Here is a 21,450-nt window from a genome sequence, read left to right as displayed (position 1 = left end):
TTGTGGGGGCTTTGTTTGTTTTTTACAGTGTACAGTCAGTTCATTTTTTGTCTCTGTTTTGTCTTTGTTCATTAAACTTGCATTGGGTGTCGGTTTGGGAATATAAACAGTGAAATTGGTCAATGCAAACCTTCACTTCATACTTATCTGTAAACTAGCAGCTGTCCCAGCCTTTAGGTTCAGGTCCAGTCAGTACCGACCTGTAGCTGGTTTGTTCGGCTCGTCTCACATTTATGTTCCTAGAGGTTTGAGATACAGAGAAGTGAGAAGAGAAACTTTAATATTCATGATATTGGACAAAAGTCTGCAGCTGGTGACCGGCCACATCCTTATTATATGGTCAGTGTGAAACAACAAGGACGCCCCAAGAACTCTAAGATCTTCTGTTTACTTTCAATTGGTTAAAAAAGAGAGGCACTGATGGAAAAATTCAAGCAAATACACACATGTTCAAATGATTGTGTGGAAATTAAAATCACTTTGAAAGCTGCTAAGAAGAAAGCACAAAATGAGATGAAAACACTGAAGCACGATGTGTTCTAATAAAATTTGGGAATTCTGAGCAAAACATACATTTAAGTGAAGCGCATTTCCTTCACTCTGACTCTTCTTGGAAGATCTGATTTATCACCAGTTAATAATCCTCTGTTGAAATGCAAATGGAGCTGGTTGTAAGTCTGGTTTTGCAGCTTTCTTTTGTAACACAACACATAGATGATCCTTTCCTCAGCTGGTTGAGGTCTGACTTTATATCATGTGACTGTCGGTGAGTGTGTTGGTTTAGACTCGTGTCACTTCCCGGTGCCAAACTTCCCATTGCAGAAAGCTGAATTTCCACAGCCTGACATCTCAAAACGAAACAAGTTGCATAAGATGGACAAAATAACTTCACCCACATTATCAAACCCAACAGGAAGGTCCTGCACCAGTTCTTCAGTGTTCATCTTACAGGCTAAAGACAAAAAAAAGATAAATTCATTCAACAGTTTTTTGTTTGTTTTCAGGTTAAACTTTTACTTTTAATCTTGCAATTGTCCAAAGAACACACAGATCTAAGTCACTATCATTAATCCAAAGTTGGTTTTACTTCTTTCCTATCTGAAAATAAATGCAGGAATCATGCCGAAGTGCTTCTAATCAAAACAACAGGTTTGGTTTATTTCCTACTGCAGTCTGAGTTAGTGAAAATGAAAAGACGAGGTCCAGTCATTGTGAAAGTTCCTGCTTCCCATCATGGGAAATTCTGGCCACTTTGGAAATTTGGAGGACCTGACCTCAGACAGCGTATTCATCTATAAAAGCCAAGTGCATTTGGATGTTTTGTCACTTGAGGAGCTTGTTGAGACAGAACAATGCTACGCAAGGTATTCCTGGTTTCTTTAATGCTTATATAGTGTGTTGTTTTTATATTTTGTCACCGTTTTACTCTAAGATTTAACTAAGGCTTCTTTAGAAGAGTGTTTCTAGGTTTTAAAGACGTAGAAAATATAGAAATATTAGACCCTGAACAACTGTACTGTACTGTCTTTTAGTTTTGGACTGACTGGCCTCGCTTCACCTTTGCAGGGTATTACGGAGAGCTTTGGAGCTGCTATCCATGCCCTCAACACCACTCAGCTGACAGATGGTGTGATTAACAGGAGCAAAAGAATGATGCTGGACACCCTGGGAGTCGGACTGTTGGGGACCAGGACAGCTGTTTTCAACAAGGCTTTGACCTACAGCCAGGTACAGCTCCACAAAAACACCTACTGAGGAAGACTTACTCCTCGTGTCGTCCTGCGGGTCAAATTGACCCGTTTTCAAGTTTGAAAATGTGGAAAAAAATATATATTTTCACAGTGAAACTTCTGATGTCCACATTTTCAACATTTTTGGAAATCTTTGAACATTTTTTTGGTGGAAAAAAAGAAATGTGAAAAATGTTTCTTAAGAACATTCACATAAAAATCAACCAAAATCCAGCGAATTTCACTGGATTTTGGTTGATTTTTATGTGAATGTTCTTAAAGAAAACATTAGAAGTTTTACTGATATATATGGAATCACTTTACATATTTTTAGGATTTTCTTGGAAGATTTTTACTCATTTTTTGAAAATATTTACAAGAATTTTCTTGCCAAATTTAGGGGATTTTTTTTTATTTTTTAAATAAAGCTTTAAGGGAAACTTTTAAGGAATTATTGGAATTTTCTTCCTGAATGTTTTGCAAATTTTCATAAATTTGGGGAATTTTTTTGCAGAATTTTTGGATTTTTTTTCAAACAAGTAAACAATATTTTTTGGTGCCCGTAAATGAGGACAACAGGAGGGTTAACTTTGACGTACATAAAGTAGGAACCAATTTCACACAGTCATTAGCAGTACAGTATTTATATACTACACATGTGATCATAATAAAAATCAATTTGGCCTCATGAGAAGTTTGTGTTACTCTAAAATTGATAAACTTATCTGTTGTTTTTCACGTTTCTCTTACTTCCAGTCAGTAGATCTAAAATCCTTCATGCTGTCGTTTGTGTTTGTTGGAAGCTTCACTGCAGAGCTCACTTACCCTCTTATTCATTGGTCTGATTGCAGTTGTTCACGTGTGAGGAAAGAAGCAGTGTTTGGGGAAAATCAGAGATGAATCTCCCTCCTCATTACACTGCATTCGTCAACGGCATTGCAGTAAGTTTGGTCAAACAAAAGCATCATAGCATGTAGATGAGTCAATATATGATTGCAGGACTTTTTGTATCATAGTTGACATTTTTGCTGTTTTCAGGCCTAAAATCAATATGACCGCCTATAACCAAACACTACATGACATTTTTACAGAAAGATTCTTCTAAATATTAGATATACAACTAAGTAAAATTGAAATTGAAAGTTAATTATAAAGATATTGTAGTAAACCTGCTGACATACGATAAATCTACACTTGACTCTCACACTACTAATGAGTTCTTGGACACAGATACAATTTGTTATTTTCCATATAAAACTTGAAATACTGCCACAGAAGAAATATCTGTCCTGATTATCTCAACTTAATAAAAAGAACACAATCCAAACTATTTCTGAATCAGCTCATTTTATTATTGTTTAGCTAATTAGAAGGTGGTTGGTATTAAATTGGGACGGTTATTTAGTTGACATTTTAGTGATATCCAGTCATTTTTTTATTAATAAGTGATTGTTTCCATAATAAATAATTATGGAATTTGTAAAACATGATCATAATGAACATAAAAACCATTAGTTTTTTTTTTTTTTTTTAAACTTTTGATAAAAATGCATGCAAGATATATCCCATGGACTTCAAAAGTCCCTCAGTTATATCTTGACCCAGAAAATCCAGCTTTGACATCCGGTTTAGCAGCTCTGTCACTGTGTCTAATATTAGGTTCACTCCATGGACTTTGATGACACTTGGCACCCTGCGACTCACCCATCAGGAGCGGTGCTTCCTGCCCTGCTGGCCCTGGCAGAGACGCTGCCCAGCCGGCCGTCTGGTCTGGACCTGCTGCTGGCCTTCAACGTGGGCATCGAGGTGCAGGGCAGACTGATGAGGTTCTCCAGAGAGGCCTACAACATCCCCGAAAGGTGAGACATTTGGAAGTATGAGCACAAATCTGACCTCTAGTTAATGTTGGAAGCTGACGAGAATGTTGGAAGATTAAAGGGCAGATTCACCCAAAATTACAAAAAGTGCAACACCTACCTCTAGTGGTACGAAGCTGTGAAGAGTCTGGGTTTGTTTCCGTCATTTTTCGGTGCTCAGCGTTTAAAAATACACTGAAAAATCAACAGCAAGCCCTCGCTGTTCAGTTTTCACACATCGTTTCTTCAGTAGAAAGTTGTTGCAATAAGAAGTTAATACAGTAAAGTGAGTGGATCATTTTTTAAAAAAGCCAATCTGCTCTTAAATTAGTCAGGAATCAAAAGAATTGGCAAAAAACTAAGCAAAAACATCTGGAAAAGTTCTTTTGTCCCATTAACGCCCACCACATATAGCATGAGCAGCATCTCAGCAGTTATTTTCTTGATGAATCCATTAATAATGTCATCTATAAAATGTCAGAAAATAATGAAAAATACATATCAGGTTTTCTTTAGCAGACTGCTGAGTATTTTAAGTTACTTGTTTTGTTCACCAACTTCACCAAAACCTCTTCAGTTTAATGTCACATCACATTCCTACCAGTGGTGGAGGAAATATTCACATCCAGTCGTACCATTCTTAACCTTCCTGTTGTCCTCATTTACAGGCACCAAAAAATATCGTTGCCTTGTCTGAAAAAAATCCAAAAATTCAGCAAAAAAATCCCCCAAATTTCTGAAAATTTGCAAAATCTTCAGGAAGAAAATTCCAATAATTTCTTAAAAGTTTTCCTGAAAAGTTTTATTTTAAAAAAATCCCCCAAATTTGGCAAGAAAATTCTTGTAAATATTTTCAATAAATGAGTAAAAATCTTCCAAAAAAAATCCTAAAAATATCTAAAGTGATTCCATATATATCAGTAAAACTTCTAATATTTTCTTTAAGAACATTCACAAAAAAATCAACTAGAATCCAGTGAAATTCAGTGGATTTTGGTTGATTTTTTGTGAATGTTCCAAAGAAACATTTTTAACATCTTTTTTCCACCAAAAATGTTCAAAGATTTCCCAAAAATGTTGAAAATGTGGACATCAGAAGTTTCACTGTGAAAATATTTTTTTTCCCCCACATTTTCAAACTTGAAAATGGGTCAAATTTGACCCACAGGACGACATGAGTGTTAAAGAATTCTAGTGCTCAATGCAGACAATTTTCTGTGACAGTTACACTACTACATATTATATTTTTACTCATGCATTAATATTAAAGCAGGATTTTGCTGTTGTAGTTGGTTAAAATTGAGTTATAGGATAACGCTGCTTTTAAACCGACATGCATGTGAAACATGACGATAAGGTAAAACCATATTTTCTTACTGAACTGTTGGTTTAAAAGCAGCATTATCCTATAATAAGAAATGACAAAATGAACATTAGCCAATTAAAATTGAGCTAATTTTGATCTCTTTTGTGTCCAACTGCAAATAGTGATTTTTATTGTTAATTACTCTGCAACTGAGCTTTTGGTTTGTAAAAATTCTGAAAAAGAGTGAGAAATGCCATCAAAAGTGCTTAAAAGGCTTTTCAAAATACTAATTTGCTGTTGAGTGACTTATTGTTTAATCAACTAATTGTTTCAGGTGTACTTATGTGGACTGGGTAGAGAATATATTCAGCACTTGTTCTCTTGTTTTGTATGCAGACATCTGAGCTGAAACTGTCAGATAAAGCAAAAAGTGCAATATTTCTTTGTTCTCAAACACAGTACTTGAATGAAGTGTCATTTACATTCCACCACTGCCTTCTATGTGACAAAGAAGACGAGAAATGGCATTAGAGGAGCTGGGAGCGGTGAATGTTTGGCATGATAATGATTCTCTGGTTGTCGTCCACTGATCAACTAACTGATGAATGAAATGAACACTTTAATCACACCGTTACTAAGCCTAATCTTGTTGCCCTGGTCCTCCTTCTGCTTCTATTCTGACTCAGATTCCATCCTCCCAGTGTTGTCGGGGTGATGGGGAGCGCTGCAGCCTCGGCTAAGCTCCTTGGTTTGTCCCCAGCTCAGTGCAGTCATGCTCTGGCTATAGCTGCCTCCTCTGCCGGGGCTCCTTTGGCCAACGCCGCCACACAAACCAAACCTCTCCACATAGGAAACGCTGCTCGGAGAGGCCTGGAGGCTGCTCAGCTGGCACAGATAGGACTGGAGGGAAATCCAGCCATCCTGGACATGCACCACGGGTTTGGGGTTTACTACAAAGACTACAGCCCTTCAGCGATGGCAGCTTCTGGGGCCTTTAAATGGATTCTGGAGGAGCAGGATGTGGCGTTCAAGCGCATCCCGGCTCATCTGGGGATGCACTGGGTTGTGGATGCGGCTCTGGCAGCCCGTGCAAAGCTTCAAAACACAATCGGGAGTTTTGACCTCAGCCAGATCCGCCGCGTCACACTCCGAGTGCCTCCATCCAAGTACGTTAACTGCCCCTTACCCGTCACAGAGCACCAAGCCAGGCACTCATTCCAGTTCAACGCCTGCTCCGCTCTGCTGGACGACAAAGTGAGCGTGGCGTCCTTCAGCGAAGCTCACATCAGCCGGCCGGCTCTGAGGGAGCTGCTGTCCAAAGTCAAGGTGGAGACGCCTCCAGACAACCAGCCCAGCTTTGATAAAATGTACTGCGAGGTGGAGATAGAAACAGAGCAGGGGCACAGTCATGCAGCCAGATGCGATACCTTCTACGGCCACTGGAGGAAGCCACTGAGTCAGCGGCATCTAGTGGAGAAGTTCAGCGTTAATGCTTCCTCAGTGTTGTGCACCGAGGGGGTGGAGGGGGTGGTGGAGGTGATAGGGAACATCGAGAGGGTGACAGAGTGTTCGGTGTTGGCTTTGTATCTGAGGATGACAAGTAATCCACAGGAGGAGCTGCACTGCGTCAACATTCAGTGATTAAATCCAGTTTGATGAAGCCGATGAAGCGAGTATCTGTGTGAGGCTTTGTGATAATTTAGAAAACGAGAATTAAATAATCTCATCTTGTAAATATTTTTTACCGTGTCTTTTTCTTCTGTGGTGCTTTGGTTTGAAATAAAGTGAACTGAAAAAGTGAAATTGTTGATTTTATTGCGTTTTTGTGGACAATATGAACTGCTGTGAGGTTCTACATCTGATTTACACTGAAATCACAAGACAAAACATCAGAATACAATCCAGTCAGGTTGATTAAAACTGCAATATTTGTCAATTAATAGATGAATGTGCAAAATCAGACCACGTAGCGCTACCACAAATATTTCAGGAGTATCTTTAAGTGCTTTTAAATCTTGATGTTACTCTAATGCCAAAGCTCTCTAAAACGACAGCCCACCATTTATTTCTGTGCTTCCACCGTCTGTGAAGTTTCCCTCGATTCAGGCACGCTTCAGGACGTCCTGCACCATCGACCCGATTCCGTCGAACACTTCGTGGATCGGAGCGTCGCACATGAAGGCACAGGTGGTGATGAGCTTGTTCTTGTCGTCCACGTGGCTCTCGGCGACGCTCTTGCTCACGTGTTTGCAGCCGAGCTGGTTGATAGCCGCCGCAGTATCGGTCGTATTCGGATACCTGAGAAAAAAGTTGAAAAATCTTGTCAACAGGCTATCCCTGCATCTCGGAAACACCTAATACCGTGAAACTATTGCACTACTGTCCTTTACACACTGCATTTTGAACAACAAATATGCATAAAGTATATTAACCCACCTGTTGTCTTCATTTATGGGCACCAAAAAATATTGTTTCCTTGTCTGAAAAAATCCCAAAATTCAGCAAAAAAAAATCCCCCAAATTTCTTAAAATTTGCAAAACCTTCAGGAAAAAAATTCCAATAATTCCTTAAAAGTTTCCCTTAAAAGTTTTATTTTTTTAAAAAAATCCCCCAAATTTGGCAAGAAAATTTTTATTTTCAAAAAATGAGTAACTAGTAACTAAAGTAATTACACACACACACACACATATATATATATATATATATATATATATATATATATATATATATATATATATATATATATATATAAAAAAAAGTAAAACTTCTAATATTTTCTTTAAGAACATTCACATGAAAATCAACCAAAATCCAGCGAAATTCACTGGATTTTGGTGATTTTTATGTGACTGTTCTTAAGAAACATTTTTTACATTTCTTTTTTCCCACCAAAAAATTTTCAAAAATTTCCCAAAAATGTTGAAAATGTGGACATCAGACGTTTCACTGTGAAAATATTTTTTTTTTTCCCACATTTTCAAACGGGTCTATTTTGACCTGTAGGACGACACGAGGGTTAAAAAGTCCACTCACTTGTCGTCCTTCTCGAGGCCCACGGTGACCTCACACCCAGGGAACACCTTGGCAGCCAGGACAGGTGAGATGCAGCAGAGGCCGATGGGTTTACCCTCGCTGTGGAACGCCTGCAGAGTGGCTCTGACTTCATCGTTAACGGAGCAGTCCTTCCCCTGCACTGCCCATGTGCAGAGGTTCTTCGCTGCCCCAAAACCGCCTGTAAAACACCAAAACCGAGACTAACGTTTACTTTCCCCTCCTGGAGAAACTTCTGTGCAATGCTCCATCAGTTTTGGGTACAGACAACAGTTTTTTTAGTTTAAATCTTCTATTTTTAAGCTTTAAGACTCATTCAGGATGAGCTCTTTACAGTAGGAAAGCAAACTGCAATGACAAACCTGGGAAAATAATAGCGTCGTGGTCTTTGACGCTGAGTTTGCACAGATCCTGGATGTTTCCACGGGCCAGCCTGGCGCTTTCCACCAACACGTTTCTCTTCTCCTCAGAAGGTTCGCCTTTCAGGTGATTCACGACATGCATCTGGTCAACGTTGGGGGCAAACATGTTTACCTGCACGTGAGAAAAGCAGCGACCAGACACTGTCAGGACGGCTGAAAATGATTGTTTATTTACCCCACTAATTAATAATTCAGTCAATAATATAAATAAATTATGTCCAACACATGTCGACTCCAATGTGACATTTGCTAGTAGCTTGTTTTGTCAGTGCAACATTTCAAAACCAAAACTTTACATGCTCTTCTATTCCACAAAAGACTAACAAAATATTCAAAAACTCAACTGTCCCCCACTGGGTTGGATTGGTGAACAAGTACGAACCTACAGTGAATCCATATTATGACTGAAATCTTGATCAGTTTATCAGCAAAAAAAATGCATCCATGTGCATGTCCTATTTCAGAAATACAGAAACTTCTCTGTGGTTTATACTGAAGAAAAAGCTGCTGGCAAACGGGGAATTGGGGCTCAAAGATTAATCAATCTCTAATCAAACTTGCAAACAACGCAATTAGCAAATGGCAAAGTGTGCAATTTAGGATATACATAATGCAGCACGTCTGACTCAGGGTTTAAACTGTTGTGTCAGTGGTTTTACAGATTCATTCTGTCCTCCTTGTGTGTGACAGTCACACTTTAGATAATATCTCATGGGGGGATAAAGCATCAACTCTACAGTGAATATTTAATGCTCGTGTCGTCCTGTGGGTCAAATTGACCCGTTTTAAAGTTTGAAAATGTGGGAAAAAAAATATATTTTCACAGTGAAACTTCTGATGTCCACATTTGCAACATTTTTGGGAAACCTTTGAAAATTTTTGGGTGGAAAAAAAGAAATGTTAAAACTGTTTCTTAAAAACATTCACCAAAAAAAATCTACCAAAATCCAGTGAATTTCGCTGGATTTTGGTTGATTTTTTTTTTTTCAGAAATTTGGGGAATTTTTTAAACCAAAGCTTTTAAGGGAAACTTAAGGAATTATTGGAATTTTATTCCTGAAGGTTTTGCAAATTTTCAGAAATTTGGGGAATTTTTTTTCTGAATTTTTGGATTTTTTTTCAGATAAGGAAACAATATTTTTGGTGCCCGTAAATGAAGACAACAGGAGGGTTTAGAGTGAAGTTACTGAATAATTTTGTCTCTCTTCGCTGTTGCAGCGGTTTTCCTATTTGCAGACGGTCCCTGTGCACTCCTCATAGACACCAATGTTATTCCTGCAGCTTGAAAGACAGCTACTTCTGATTAAACTGGGCTTGTAGCACATTGTCGCCCTTACTACGATGACTATTGATTTATTGATGCCAGAAGTCCGAATCTGTCAATATTTTTCCAACTTTACCGAACTTGTTTAGTTTCACCTTCAGATCATCAGTCTAACTCTGCAGTTTAAAGGTTTCTGGGTCAGTTTGTGTGGAATTCAGTCGTTTTCAGGCTTGTATTTAGAGATCGCAGGTCACATACTGACATTTAAAAGTGTGAGGAAGCAGCTAAACTCCCTCTCAGACACTAAACTCCCCTCTGAGCGCCTTCAGATCGGATCACAGTAACAGACTCAGGATCAGACTTACACTCGCTCCTCCTCTGCTCAGGTGCACTAAAACAGCGGAGGCTTCGTGGATCTCGCTGCCGTCATAAACCCCGCAGCCCGACAGCACCACGGCCACGCGTTTCCCCATCTGAGAAGAGTAGAAGCTGCTGTCCACGGCCCGGACGGTGCTGGGGGTCAGTAGGGTTCGTCCACAGCGGTGCAGCAGGGCGAGCATGGCGGCAGTCAGGAGAGGACGCCCCCTTCTTCCAACGCTTCTTCTTCTGCGCTGAAAAAAACAAAACTAAACATGGTGATCAGGCTTCACAGTGCGTCAGTGACACCTGGTGGTTAAATCTGAGCACTGCAGCCTGCACATACAGGCCAGCTGGTGGCTCTGGAATAAGACAAATTTAGGTTAAATTAAATTTAGAAGAGAAAAAAAGCATGTCGACATAATACACACCGGTTTCCATCTTCTTGTTTTTTCAAAAATACATTTTGGGTTATCACCCGAATTTATGATATATTTTTAAAAATTAATAATTTTTTTAAAATGATTAATTCAAAAAAAAAATTCTCGTCTAATGTTGTCATTATTATTTTTACTATTATTATTATTAGTACTAGTAACAAAATTAAAGATAATTTTTAAAATACTAAATAACTGATAAATTAATCTTACCAATAGTAATTCTAATAATTGCAGCAACAACAACAATGATAATAATAATAATAATAATAATAATAATAATAATAGTAATAATAATAATAATAATAATAATAATAATAATAATAATAATACTACTACTACTACTACTACTACTACTACTACTACTACTACTAATAATAATAATAATAATAATAATAATAATAATAATAATAATAATAATAATAACAATAATAATGGTGATATATTTTAACAAATTAATCATTTGATTAAGTTATGCTATTAACCTCTTTTCAATTAAGATTTAAAATATTGCGGCTTCAAATTACAATAGATTAATGTATGCCTAAGTATTGATGCTATTTTTATTGCTATTGTCATTATATTTAATTGATATTGTCATTGTTATTATTATTCTTACTATTATTAGCAGTAGTAGTAGTAGTAAAAATAAAGATAATAATTTGCAATACATTAAAATTAAATAATTGATAAATTAATCTTACCAATACTAATTCTAATAGTTATAACAACAACAATGATGATAATAATAATACCAATACTACTAATAATAATACTAATACTAATAATAATAATACTAATAATACTAATACTAATACTAATACTAATACTAATACTACTACTACTACTACTACTACTACTACTACTACTACTACTAATAATAATAATATAATAATAAAGGTGATTACGATTCTATAATTTATATGCAATAATAATAGTAGTTATGATTACTACTACTTCTACTACCATTACTACCAGCAACAATTTTATCTAATACTAGTAGTAATATTTTTTATTATTTATTTATATTTATTTTTAAATTAAATTTGAAATTATTATTAATAATAATGTCTTAATTTTATTTTATATATATATATATATATATATATATATATATATATATATATATATATATATATATATATATACACTAACAATAACATTAGTATATCATTAATAATTAATTTCGTTTAATTTTATATAATTGTATATCATTTTTTTATTGTTAGTCTGTGATTATTGGGGCCCAAAAGTAACACCATCATTTCAGAAAATGAGTACGACAAGAAAAGAATAAATACAATTCTAACATTCAATTTAATTAAATAAAGATACAACTCAAATTCAATTTTATTGAAAGAAATAATAATAATAACAAAAAATGATTGAAGAATGTGCTATTTTTTCCCTTGTTTATTCATATTTATATATGTATGAATTTATTTTTTATTTTTTATAATAATGTTGAATGTTCCAGTATGTATTCCTACCACAGACTGTATATAATACATTATACAGTCTATGGTTCCTACAGCTGACAGCTTTCTTCTGGTCTTTTTCCTGTCATGTGATTCCGTTTCATCAACAAAACCATGTGACCGCTAATGAGGAAGTCAGCTCAGAGAGGAGGAGTCATGGGAAGAAAATCATCCTAATTTCTGCTATTTCTGTTTTTTACCTGCAGATTCTTCATCATGTGGCAGTCGGACTGTATTTGGTGTTTAAAGCTGCTGCTGTTTCTTTTCGTTGTTTCTCATTTCGGGACTCACGGACGGCAGCAGTGGCCGGTTCCTTACAGGTATGAAGGACAACCCTGTCTACATGCAGCTCTGGAGACGTTCATGTGACGCTTTATTCAGGATCTGTCTGTCTGGAGAATCTGCAAAATGTCTCTATTTACTTATAGTGGACTTAATATTAAAATACGACCATTGGTTTTGTCGGTTTTGGTCAAAATCTACAACTTTTAATTAACTTTTTGTCTTTGTTCAGCACATTTTGATGTTAAATCTTGACTGAAGGAGACATTCTGTCAGTTTTAGTCCCATCATAGGACAATAGAGTGAACAATAGAGTGAAGTGATCACCGATAATCCAGTTTGCAGAGTTATGCCTGCTGCGTTCACATGACTTTAGAATCTTTGGCATCTGGAGCATCTGGCTGTAAGAGCACAGTAGCAGTTTATTGTTAGAGATTACAGAGTATTTCTGTGCAACAACACCTTTAAAGTTTATCATTTTGAATAAAATGGCTGAAATTTGTAAACATTCCTGTTGAATGTAGTTTGAAATGAAGAACAAAAATTAAGCGGCATGATCATTAATAAATAAAAATAAAAAATAACACAATTTACATTTTATGTCCAACATGTGGTCCGTGGGCCAAAAGCGGTCCTCCAGAGGGTCCAATCCGGCCCTCAAAGTGTAAAAATTCCAGAGAAGACATTAACTGCAGATTGTAAATTAGTAAAACTATAAATTTAAAATAATTTCTAGACCTTGACAAGTTGTTTTGATCATAAAGTAAAATACTAGATTGCTCATTGTTCTTTTGTCGTTTTGTGTCTCATTTTTGTCATATTTTGTCTTGTTTTTGTCATTTTTTTGTCTGACTTGTTTGTCTCATGTTTTTGCAGTTTTGTTTCCTTTTTGTCTCGCTTGTTTTTTGTCTTATTTTGTAATTTTTCTTTATTTGTTGTTTTGCAAATCATTTTTGTCATTTTGTGTTTTTTGTCTCTCTTGTGTTTATTTTTTTTGTCGCTTTGTAACTTTTTTGTCAAATTTTTTGTCTCTTTTTTGTTTTGTGTTGCATGTCTCATTTTTTGTCATTTTGTTTCTTGCTTTTGTCGTTTTCTCTCATTTTTGTTGTTTTTTTGTCTGACTTTTGTTGTCTTGATCATAAAGTAAAATACTACAGCTGTGACTAAATGTTTTGTGTCTTTGTAGAACCTCTCTGGTGTGGAAGTTGTAATGTGTAAATGATGAACTGAGGCATAATATTGTTAAAATTTATTTTTCTTCAGAAATGTCAGGTTGTTCATAATGTTTATGCTAACCCTAACTGGGTCGAACGTGGCTCCTGAACTAAAATGAGTTTGACACCCTGCTCTAAGCCTTTGTCATCAGTGTCTGACATCCTGTATCACTGTACGTACATCAGCATAAATATGCACTATTTTAAGAACAACAAACTTCTTAAATTTGTATTTTTATTGGTGGAAAAACTGTTTTCCACAGACAACAAACAACTCTGGACCAAACGTCTGTCAGTGGCCTCCGTCATCAAATGTAGACCTTTAATATCAAAATTATTTGCTATGGTGACTATAAAATAGAGTAGAAACAGCATGCACAGTCCAAGAAAACATAAACACAGCTTAAGTGTATGGGTCTGCAAAAAAATTGTGACAAAAAATGCAATTGGCATGTTATAAAAAAGTAAAAAATAATAAAAAGTGCAAAAAGCAAGACAGGATAAAAATCAAGTATAATGAAGATAAAATAAAACAAGATGACTTGTAAAATCAACTTCTATACAATAAATATAGGAATAAATAAATATTAGGGCCATTAAGAACAACTGGAAGTCACTAGAAATGTTTATGTCTTGAGATTTTTCTTTAAAATCTCAGTGGAGGAGTAAGATTTGATTGAAAGAGGGAGGCTATTCTAAAGTTTAAAATAAAGCAGAATATAACAGAAATTGTGACACACTTAATATGAGCTCCAGGCAATTAATAGTTTATTTTCAGTGCAATGTTTTATGTTCTGAAATGAGAAGTTGGCTAAATGTGAACTGAATGACTGAGTGACTCCAGTGACAAACCGTTTCCTCTTTCTCGTGTCATTAACAGGCGGTTTGACTCTCGGCCTGATGTGGACTCTTATTGTGAAGCTCTGTACCCGTTCTGTCCCACCGGAGACCCAGATGGACGGATTCCCTCCATGAAAGACGACGACGTCATCTCCATTTATCGGCTGCAGACGCCGGTGTGGGAATGGAAATATGGAGATTTACTGGGGAAGTTGGTAAGCGCTGTATTCCTCCCCTGTAATAAATAACAACATGTCACTGGGGTTTGTTTTTTAACATCAAATTGAGGTCAGGAAGGGTTTGGATCCCCAGAGTCTGTAGAAATGCATCAGACAAGCTGGTAATACTCATGTAGATACATAAACGTTGTTACGACTGTTTTGGACACATTAATGAGTTATGTTACATTAATGTGCAACACAACTCATTAATAAGGCCAAAATTTGCAAAACCTTCAGGAAGAAAATTCCAATAATTCCTTAAAAGTTTCCCTTAAAAGTAGTATTTTTAAAAAATCCCCCAAAATTGGCAAGAAAATTCTTGTAAATATTTTAACATTAACATCATTTTTCCCCACCAAAAAAAATGTTCAAAAAATTCCCAAAAATGTGGAAAATGTGGACATCAGAAGTTTCACTGTGAAAATGTTTTTTTCCACATTTTCAAACTTTAAAATGGGTCAGTTTTGACCCGCAGGACGACACGATGGTTGAATAGACTCATTCTGTGTTGCCATGATTTCTGATCATCAATAACTAAAACAATACGCTGCATTTCTTAAAAAAAGTTGCATTTCTGACAATCCCATATGGGGGAATGAGCAGCCTTGGGGGAGGACTGCACTCTGAGTGCTTTTCCTGTTTTATTCTGTGAAATTGAAATTTAAACAGTGTGGCGCTGGTTATTAAAAATAGTATCTGTTTAAAACACAAGTGCAGCTGTGCGAGTTTATTCATAGAAACACAGATGTACACTACGAATACACATCTTCTCCTTCAGTGGTTTTTATTTCATTCTTTTCTACATTGTAGATTAATACTGAAGACATCAAAACTATAAAAGAATACATATGGAATTATGTCGTGACCAAAAAAAGTGTTAATCTTCAGTATTAATCTACAATGTAGAAAATAACACAAATAAATAAAAAGCATTGAATGAGAATGTGTCCAGACTTCTGACCGGTGGTGTACATCTTCCTCAGAGCCAGAATGACGTTTGTGTTTGGTCCACAGCACATCATGCACGATGCCGTCGGGTTCAGCGCTTAGAGACTGGAGCCAACTACACCATGGAGTGGTACGAACTGTTTCAGCTGGGAAACTGCACCTTTCCTCACCTCAGGCTGGAGATGAAAGCCCCTTTCTGGTGCAACCAGGGAGCTGCCTGCTTCTTTGAAGGCATCGATGACCTACACTGGTCTCAGAATGGCACTTTGGAGAAAATAGGAGAAATCAGTGGTAAGATTTGTATGTTTGCTTATAGAAACCAGCAAGACATGCAACATTTATCATGATCAGTGGATGAGGCTGGTGCTAATCTGCATATTATTAAGTATTTTATGTGTAGCTGCACCATAATACAACTTATTCTACATTTTCTTCTTTAACATTCTTTCATGTTCCTCCATCATTTTGCAGTTTTTGTCAAATAGGGCTACAACTAATGATTATTTTCATTGTTGATTAATCTGTTGACTAGTTTCTCAAATAATCAGCAGTTTGGTCTATAAAACGTTAGCAAATGGCTAAAAATGTTGATCAGTGTTTCGTAGAGTCCAAGATGATGTCCTCAGGCATCTCATTTTGGCTACAACCCAAAGATTTTCAGTTTACTGTCAGAGAGAAGTCAAGAAATGAGGAAATATTCAAATTTGTGAAGCTAGAATCAGAGTTGCAACTTATTAGTTGAACACTAATTAACTGATTAAACATTGCAGTGTGTGTGTCTTGTCAGTCCCATATGCACTTCACTTGTAATGTAAATACCCACTAAAACACTGAATATGCATTAGAAAAAACACTGTTCACTCCTGAGAAAAAGCTGCTTTAATGTCTTGGCCTTTTATTAAACCTGGATCTGTATTTGTCAATCTCTGCTGAGAAGGCATTTGATCAGGTCGAGTGGAGGTCTATTAGTTTTATGACACTGACTGAGATGTAGTTTCTCATTCTAAAATAGGTGCCATGTTAGTCCACTTCTATTTAATGTAGCTTTTGAGCCATCACTGGAAATGTTAGAAATAAGCCAAACAAAAAAGAGGAAACTATGGTCTGAAACAAAATCATTTCTCGCTATGCAGATCATGTTCTTTTCTATTTAAACGGTTCCTCTTTGTCAGCACCGACTCTTTTCGAGTTAGAAAATTATCCAAAGGCCAGATCTGAAAGTTTGAAAGCTGTTTAGCAGACAGCAAATCAAACTTTTAGGAAACCTGATAGCAAAGGGGTCTGAAATGCTTCCAAAGCCCAAAACATGCCAATAACCTGTCTGTCTTCAATGCCTGTTTCCCAGTGCATTGTGGGTACAGACAACCCCCTTTACCCAGGAGTAAATGGATCAATATATAATTGAGGGACTTTTTAAATCCATGGGATGTATCTTGCAAACAATATTAAAAGTTTTTAAAAAAAAAAAAATAAAATAAAATAAACATCAACCAAATATCTCTCCAAATTTAATACCAATCACTTCTAATGAGCTAAACAATAATAAAATGAGCCGATTCAGAAATAGTTTGGATTGAAGTTCCCCATTACAAAAACGCCTCTCCAGGAAGTGTGTTAATTCCAGATCACATGACCTGCTCCACATGATGTCATTTCCTCCTGAAGAAAAGATTGGCCAGACTCCAAGGCTTTCTGAGTTATTTAATATAAAGTAGTTGACAGGTTTACTACAATATCTTCAGAAATAACTTTCATTTTAAATTTGACTCAATTTTGTGTGTGTGTGTGTAAAAATATTAAGAATCTTTCTGTAAAAATGCCATGTGGCGTTTGGTCATTGTTATGGCACTTTGTTTTGTTTGTTTTTGTATTGTTAGGTACAGAGGCTCAAATGCACTAGATCTCCCCCCCAGAATGCAGACGAACTATGTACAGGAACAAGATATCAAAAGAAACAAAAAGTTAACCCACGTATGGTAACACCAAGGTAGATTAACTTTAAAAAAATAAATAAATAAAAAAAATACAAGACTATCCCAGACTGCGAGAAGCCCAAAAAACCCAAGTTAGCGTTAGCAGAATAAACAGGATCAGATAATCAATAATACAATATTATCTGGTGAAGCTAGGGCAGGAACTTAACTGAGCGACTCTCTGGCATAATGGATCTGGAACCCAACTTCGACCAGTCTTTAGGGGAATACGTGGTCCCAGGTGTTCCTATGGCCACAGGTGGTATTTTGGCGTCACAGGTGAGCAGACTGAGGGAGAGGGCATCCAGCCAGACAGAATGGCGTCCTTGGTGGCATGGCAGGTGTTCCTGTGGCTGGCAGCAGGTATTCTCCTCTGCACTCAGGAAATCCTTGGAGAAACCAAAGGTCCAGTGAAAGCCAGGAAGCCTCGGACCAGTGGCAGGTCCACATCCAGAATCGACAACAACAGAAGCAGGCAGGAGTCAGCATTAAAACACAGAAAACGGGATTAATGCAGGAACTAGGAATGAGTGGCTCAGACTGTTCAGATCACAACACTAACCGTTTGTTAGGAGACGGTCCAGCATCTAGTGACCAGTCTCTTCAGCTTTTAAAGAGAAGCCAGCGTGCCTGATTTGACGACTCCCACCTGCACTGGATCAGCTGATTAGAATCAGCCACAGCTGCTGCCAGCCTCTGTGCCACACCTGGAGAGAGAACGAGCCAGAGGAGGGGAGAGCACTGCCACTTAGGCCTTGTCCACACGTAGCAGGGTTTTTGTAAAACCGAATAGCCTGTCCCCTCCGTCTAGAAAAAAACTTACGTACACACCACCTCGTTTTTAGAAAAAAACTTCATCCACACCTAACCGCATAAGTGCGTTTTTCAGCACATTCATAAGCATGCCGGACCTTTAGGTGGCAGTAGTTCCCCAAATCCTAGCAAGGTGGTGGAGAATAACCGTCCTTAACGTCGTCCTTCGCCTGTGTTGTTGAATGTGGAGCAGTATCTGGGCTTGTAAAAACAAGCAAGTAAAAAGCGCCTGTACAAGAAACAGCGTCCAAAACCTTGTGAGAGCATCCATACTGTTACCCAATGTAAACACAGGTCGCATATGTGACGTAAGAACATATTTTGTCGCAGGCGGTGACGTTTCGAAACGCAAAACCCCGGTTACTGATGTCCACATGCAGACGCATAAAACGGAGAATTTGCAAATCTTCACTTTGGTCGGAGTTTTTAAAAAGAATCATTTTTGATGACGTAAATCTGCGTTTTCGTGTGGATGATAGGCCGAATCGTAGAAAAATATCTTCCTTTTGTGAGATACCCGGCTACGTGTGGACAATGCCTCAATCACAGTCATGTTGATTTTAGGCCTGAAAACAGCAAAAATGTCAACTATGATACCTGTCACCTATGTTATAAAAAGTCCCACAATTATACATTGACCCAAATGTCAGTTTGTATTGACCCAGTTTCTCCTTCCTTTTGTTGGAATTAATATTTTGCGCTTACTGTTTCTGGTATTGCAATCGTTTTTCTTTCCTCCTGCAGGGAGCCAGTTCAATGACTTGGCTCAGTGGGTGCAGGACGACAACAGGACGGGGATCTACTACGAGACGTGGACCGTTCTCTCCGACCCCGGTCCAAACGCCACAGTGTGGTTCGAGTCCTACGACTGTTCCCAGTTTGTCCACCGCACGTACAGGAAGCTGAAAGAGCTGGGAGCCAAACTGTCCAGCCGATCGCAGACCAACTACACCAAGATCTACCTGTACAGCGGAGAGCCCACGTTCCTCGGCAACGACAGCGACATATTCGGACAGCCCGCCCTGAAAAATCTGGCGTCGGACATCCGCAAATTTTACTACAGTTTCAGGCCGCACCAGTCGTTTGCAGAACTCGCCGTCAGTCTGCTGGAGGCTTTTACAGATGTGGTGTTGGACAAGAGCTTCTACCTCTTCTACAACTTTGAGTACTGGCATCTGCCCATGAAGCCTCCATACATGCAGATTACATATGAAGAGGTGCCTTTGCCTTAGTTTCACACTGGACCACTTAAATCTGATTGTGTTTTTTCCATTTTTAACTGGCCAAAGATATTAATAGTTTGACAGAAATTATTCTTGACCATCTTGATCATTCACTATTTCTCACAAAATTCCATTGTTTTTATCTTTAAACTTTGGCAAACCTTTTGAAAGCATTTTAAAGAAAATATTTTGAGGTTTACATCCATGCAGTCTTCAAGAAATGCCACTAAATGGACTTTGTGAAGAGATTATTTTTATTTATTGAACAAAATATTGCTTGATAACTTCTCTGTCAGCTGCATACAACATTATTCAACCCCCCTGACATTTCTGGCAAAATGAGCAACATTCCAACTGCAGGTGACTAAATCATACCAGAGGTGAACAGTTAGTTTGTTGAAATATAAAACCAAAGCAAAAATCAAGATTTAACCCTCCTGTTGTCCTCATTTATGGGCACCAAAAAATATTGTATCCTTGTCTGAAAAAAAATCCCAAAATTCAGCAAAAAAATTCCCCAAATTTCAGAAAATTTGCAAAACCTTCAAGGAGAAAATTCCAATAATTCCTTAAAAGTTTCCCTTAAAAGTTGTATTTTTTTAAAAAAAAATCCCCCAAATTTGGCAAGAAAATTCTTGTAAATATTTTCAAAAAATAAGTAAAAATCTTCCAAAAAAATCCTAAAAATATCTAAATATATATGACTAAAACTTCTAATATTTTCTTTAGAACATTAACATAAAAATCAACCAAAATCCAGCGAATTTCGCTGGATTTTGGTAGATTTTTTTGTGAATGTTCTTAAGAAGCATTTTTAAACATTTTTTCCACCAAAAAATGTTCAAAGATTTCCCAAGAATGTTGAAAATGTGGACATCAGAAGTTTCACTGTGAAAATATATATTTTTCCACATTTTCAAACTTTAAACCGGGTCAATTTTGACCCGCAGGACGACACGAGGGTTAATTCAGAATTCAAGAGAGCTCTAGTTTTGTCTCATCAATCCAGAACTTCTGTGGCTTTGACAGGTTGGTTTTACTGGAGATGTTTTTTCTTGTGGTGCGTCTTCAGAAGCAGTGTCCGTTTAGAGGATCTGGCATTAAGCCCTTCAGCATGGAGTGTGCGGCATCCTGCGTCCACAGAAACATAAGTTCCTCTTTCAGCCAGATCTTCCTGCAGGTCCTTGGCAGTAAGCTGAGGGTTCTTGTCTATCTGTCTCCAGGAATCTTGATGTTCTCGCCGACAGCTTCTTTTTAACACCATGTATCGTAGCCACAGTAGCGGTGGCTTTGAATTTAACAATGATGCTTTCAACAGAGCCTCTGGGAACATTCAAGAGCTTGGAGACCTTGTTGTAGTTATTTCCTTTCTTGTGCAAAGCAACTATCTCCTCTCTGAACTTCAGGGAAATCTCTCTGGTCTGAACCATGCTGCTTGCAAGAGGCGTATGGGGAGTATTGATGGAAAGTGTTCCCATTTTATAGACATGAGTATCACTCAATGTTTAGCATGTGTCACCGTTGGATTCACCTCAGAATGTACACAAACAGGATGGCATTTGAGTTGTACTGCAGTTATCTGTGTTTACCTGGCATTGTTTATAGGGGGTTGAATCATTTTGCAACAAATTTTGGATGTATTATGAATTAAATCTTGATTTTTGCTTTGGTATTATATTTCAATAAACTAAACTGTTCACCTCTTACATGATCTAGTAATGGCCTGCAGTTGGAATGTTGCTCATTTTGCCAAATGTCAAAAATGTCAGGGGTGTTGAATCATTTTGCATGCAACTGTAAATGATTAGCTCCTTATTTTCTGCACTACGTCTGAGTTGGAAATCTGTACAAAGCGAGAAACACTTCATTGTCTAAGTTCAAAATCGTCTTTTCTGCTGCACTGTTTAGATCTGTTGAGCTTTTATAAACATACTAATAGAAGTATTTTGACTGTTAAACTGAATATTATAACCTGCAGCTATCACGACTTCTTTTTTCTATTAAACCACGTGTGGACATCGCAGGGAAAATGAT

General features: G+C 37.2%; 3 protein-coding genes and 1 long non-coding RNA gene across 4 annotated transcripts; 2 read left to right on the top strand and 2 right to left on the bottom strand.

The window, feature by feature from the left end:
* Nucleotides 1-903: 903 nt before the first annotated feature.
* Nucleotides 904-6,689, top strand: acod1 (aconitate decarboxylase 1). The gene is made up of 5 exons (XM_023282049.3): nucleotides 904-1,364; nucleotides 1,567-1,728; nucleotides 2,582-2,671; nucleotides 3,390-3,589; nucleotides 5,579-6,689. Exons 1-5 carry the CDS (start codon nucleotides 1,353-1,355, stop codon nucleotides 6,531-6,533), a joined length of 1,419 nt encoding a protein of 472 aa, XP_023137817.1. The 5' UTR covers nucleotides 904-1,352; the 3' UTR covers nucleotides 6,534-6,689.
* A 1-nt stretch (nucleotide 6,690) lies between these two features.
* On the bottom strand, nucleotides 6,691-10,221 carry zgc:162944 (uncharacterized protein LOC569993 homolog). The gene is made up of 4 exons (XM_023281619.3): nucleotides 9,996-10,221; nucleotides 8,307-8,478; nucleotides 7,927-8,125; nucleotides 6,691-7,190 (listed from the first exon to the last, which is right to left on the bottom strand). Exons 1-4 carry the CDS (start codon nucleotides 10,188-10,190, stop codon nucleotides 6,995-6,997), a joined length of 762 nt encoding a protein of 253 aa, XP_023137387.1. The 5' UTR covers nucleotides 10,191-10,221; the 3' UTR covers nucleotides 6,691-6,994.
* Nucleotides 10,222-12,029: 1,808 nt separating this feature from the next.
* On the top strand, nucleotides 12,030-21,393 carry cln5 (CLN5 intracellular trafficking protein). The gene is given in 5 exon segments (XM_023282289.3): nucleotides 12,030-12,222; nucleotides 14,279-14,453; nucleotides 15,474-15,504; nucleotides 15,507-15,698; nucleotides 18,938-21,393. Coding segments are annotated over 5 exon segments (990 nt in total). The 5' UTR covers nucleotides 12,030-12,118; the 3' UTR covers nucleotides 19,426-21,393.
* Nucleotides 14,150-17,868, bottom strand: LOC111576610 (uncharacterized). Its single transcript, XR_002746844.3, has 3 exons — nucleotides 17,551-17,868; nucleotides 15,578-15,671; nucleotides 14,150-14,473 (listed from the first exon to the last, which is right to left on the bottom strand). It is a non-coding gene; the product is annotated as an uncharacterized LOC111576610 (long non-coding RNA).
* Nucleotides 21,394-21,450: the final 57 nt, after the last annotated feature.

This window comes from Amphiprion ocellaris, chromosome 11 (assembly GCF_022539595.1).
Source record: "Amphiprion ocellaris isolate individual 3 ecotype Okinawa chromosome 11, ASM2253959v1, whole genome shotgun sequence".
Taxonomy (NCBI): Eukaryota; Metazoa; Chordata; class Actinopteri; family Pomacentridae; genus Amphiprion; species Amphiprion ocellaris.
This window is presented reverse-complemented; position numbering and strand designations above follow the sequence as displayed.

Excerpts from the sequence above, each read along its gene's own strand:
- zgc:162944 (XM_023281619.3), bottom strand. The coding sequence starts at position 10,190 with ATGCTCGCCCTGCTGCACCGCTGTGGACGAACCCTACTGACCCCCAGC. Across the intron at positions 8,479-9,995 it reads TGAGCAGAGGAGGAGCGAGT|GTAAACATGTTTGCCCCCAA; the intron begins GTAAGTCTGATC and ends TCTCACGTGCAG. Across the intron at positions 8,126-8,306 it reads CGACGCTATTATTTTCCCAG|GCGGTTTTGGGGCAGCGAAG; the intron begins GTTTGTCATTGC and ends GGTGTTTTACAG.
- acod1 (XM_023282049.3), top strand. Across the intron at positions 1,729-2,581 it reads AGGCTTTGACCTACAGCCAG|TTGTTCACGTGTGAGGAAAG; the intron begins GTACAGCTCCAC and ends GTCTGATTGCAG. Across the intron at positions 3,590-5,578 it reads GCCTACAACATCCCCGAAAG|ATTCCATCCTCCCAGTGTTG; the intron begins GTGAGACATTTG and ends ATTCTGACTCAG.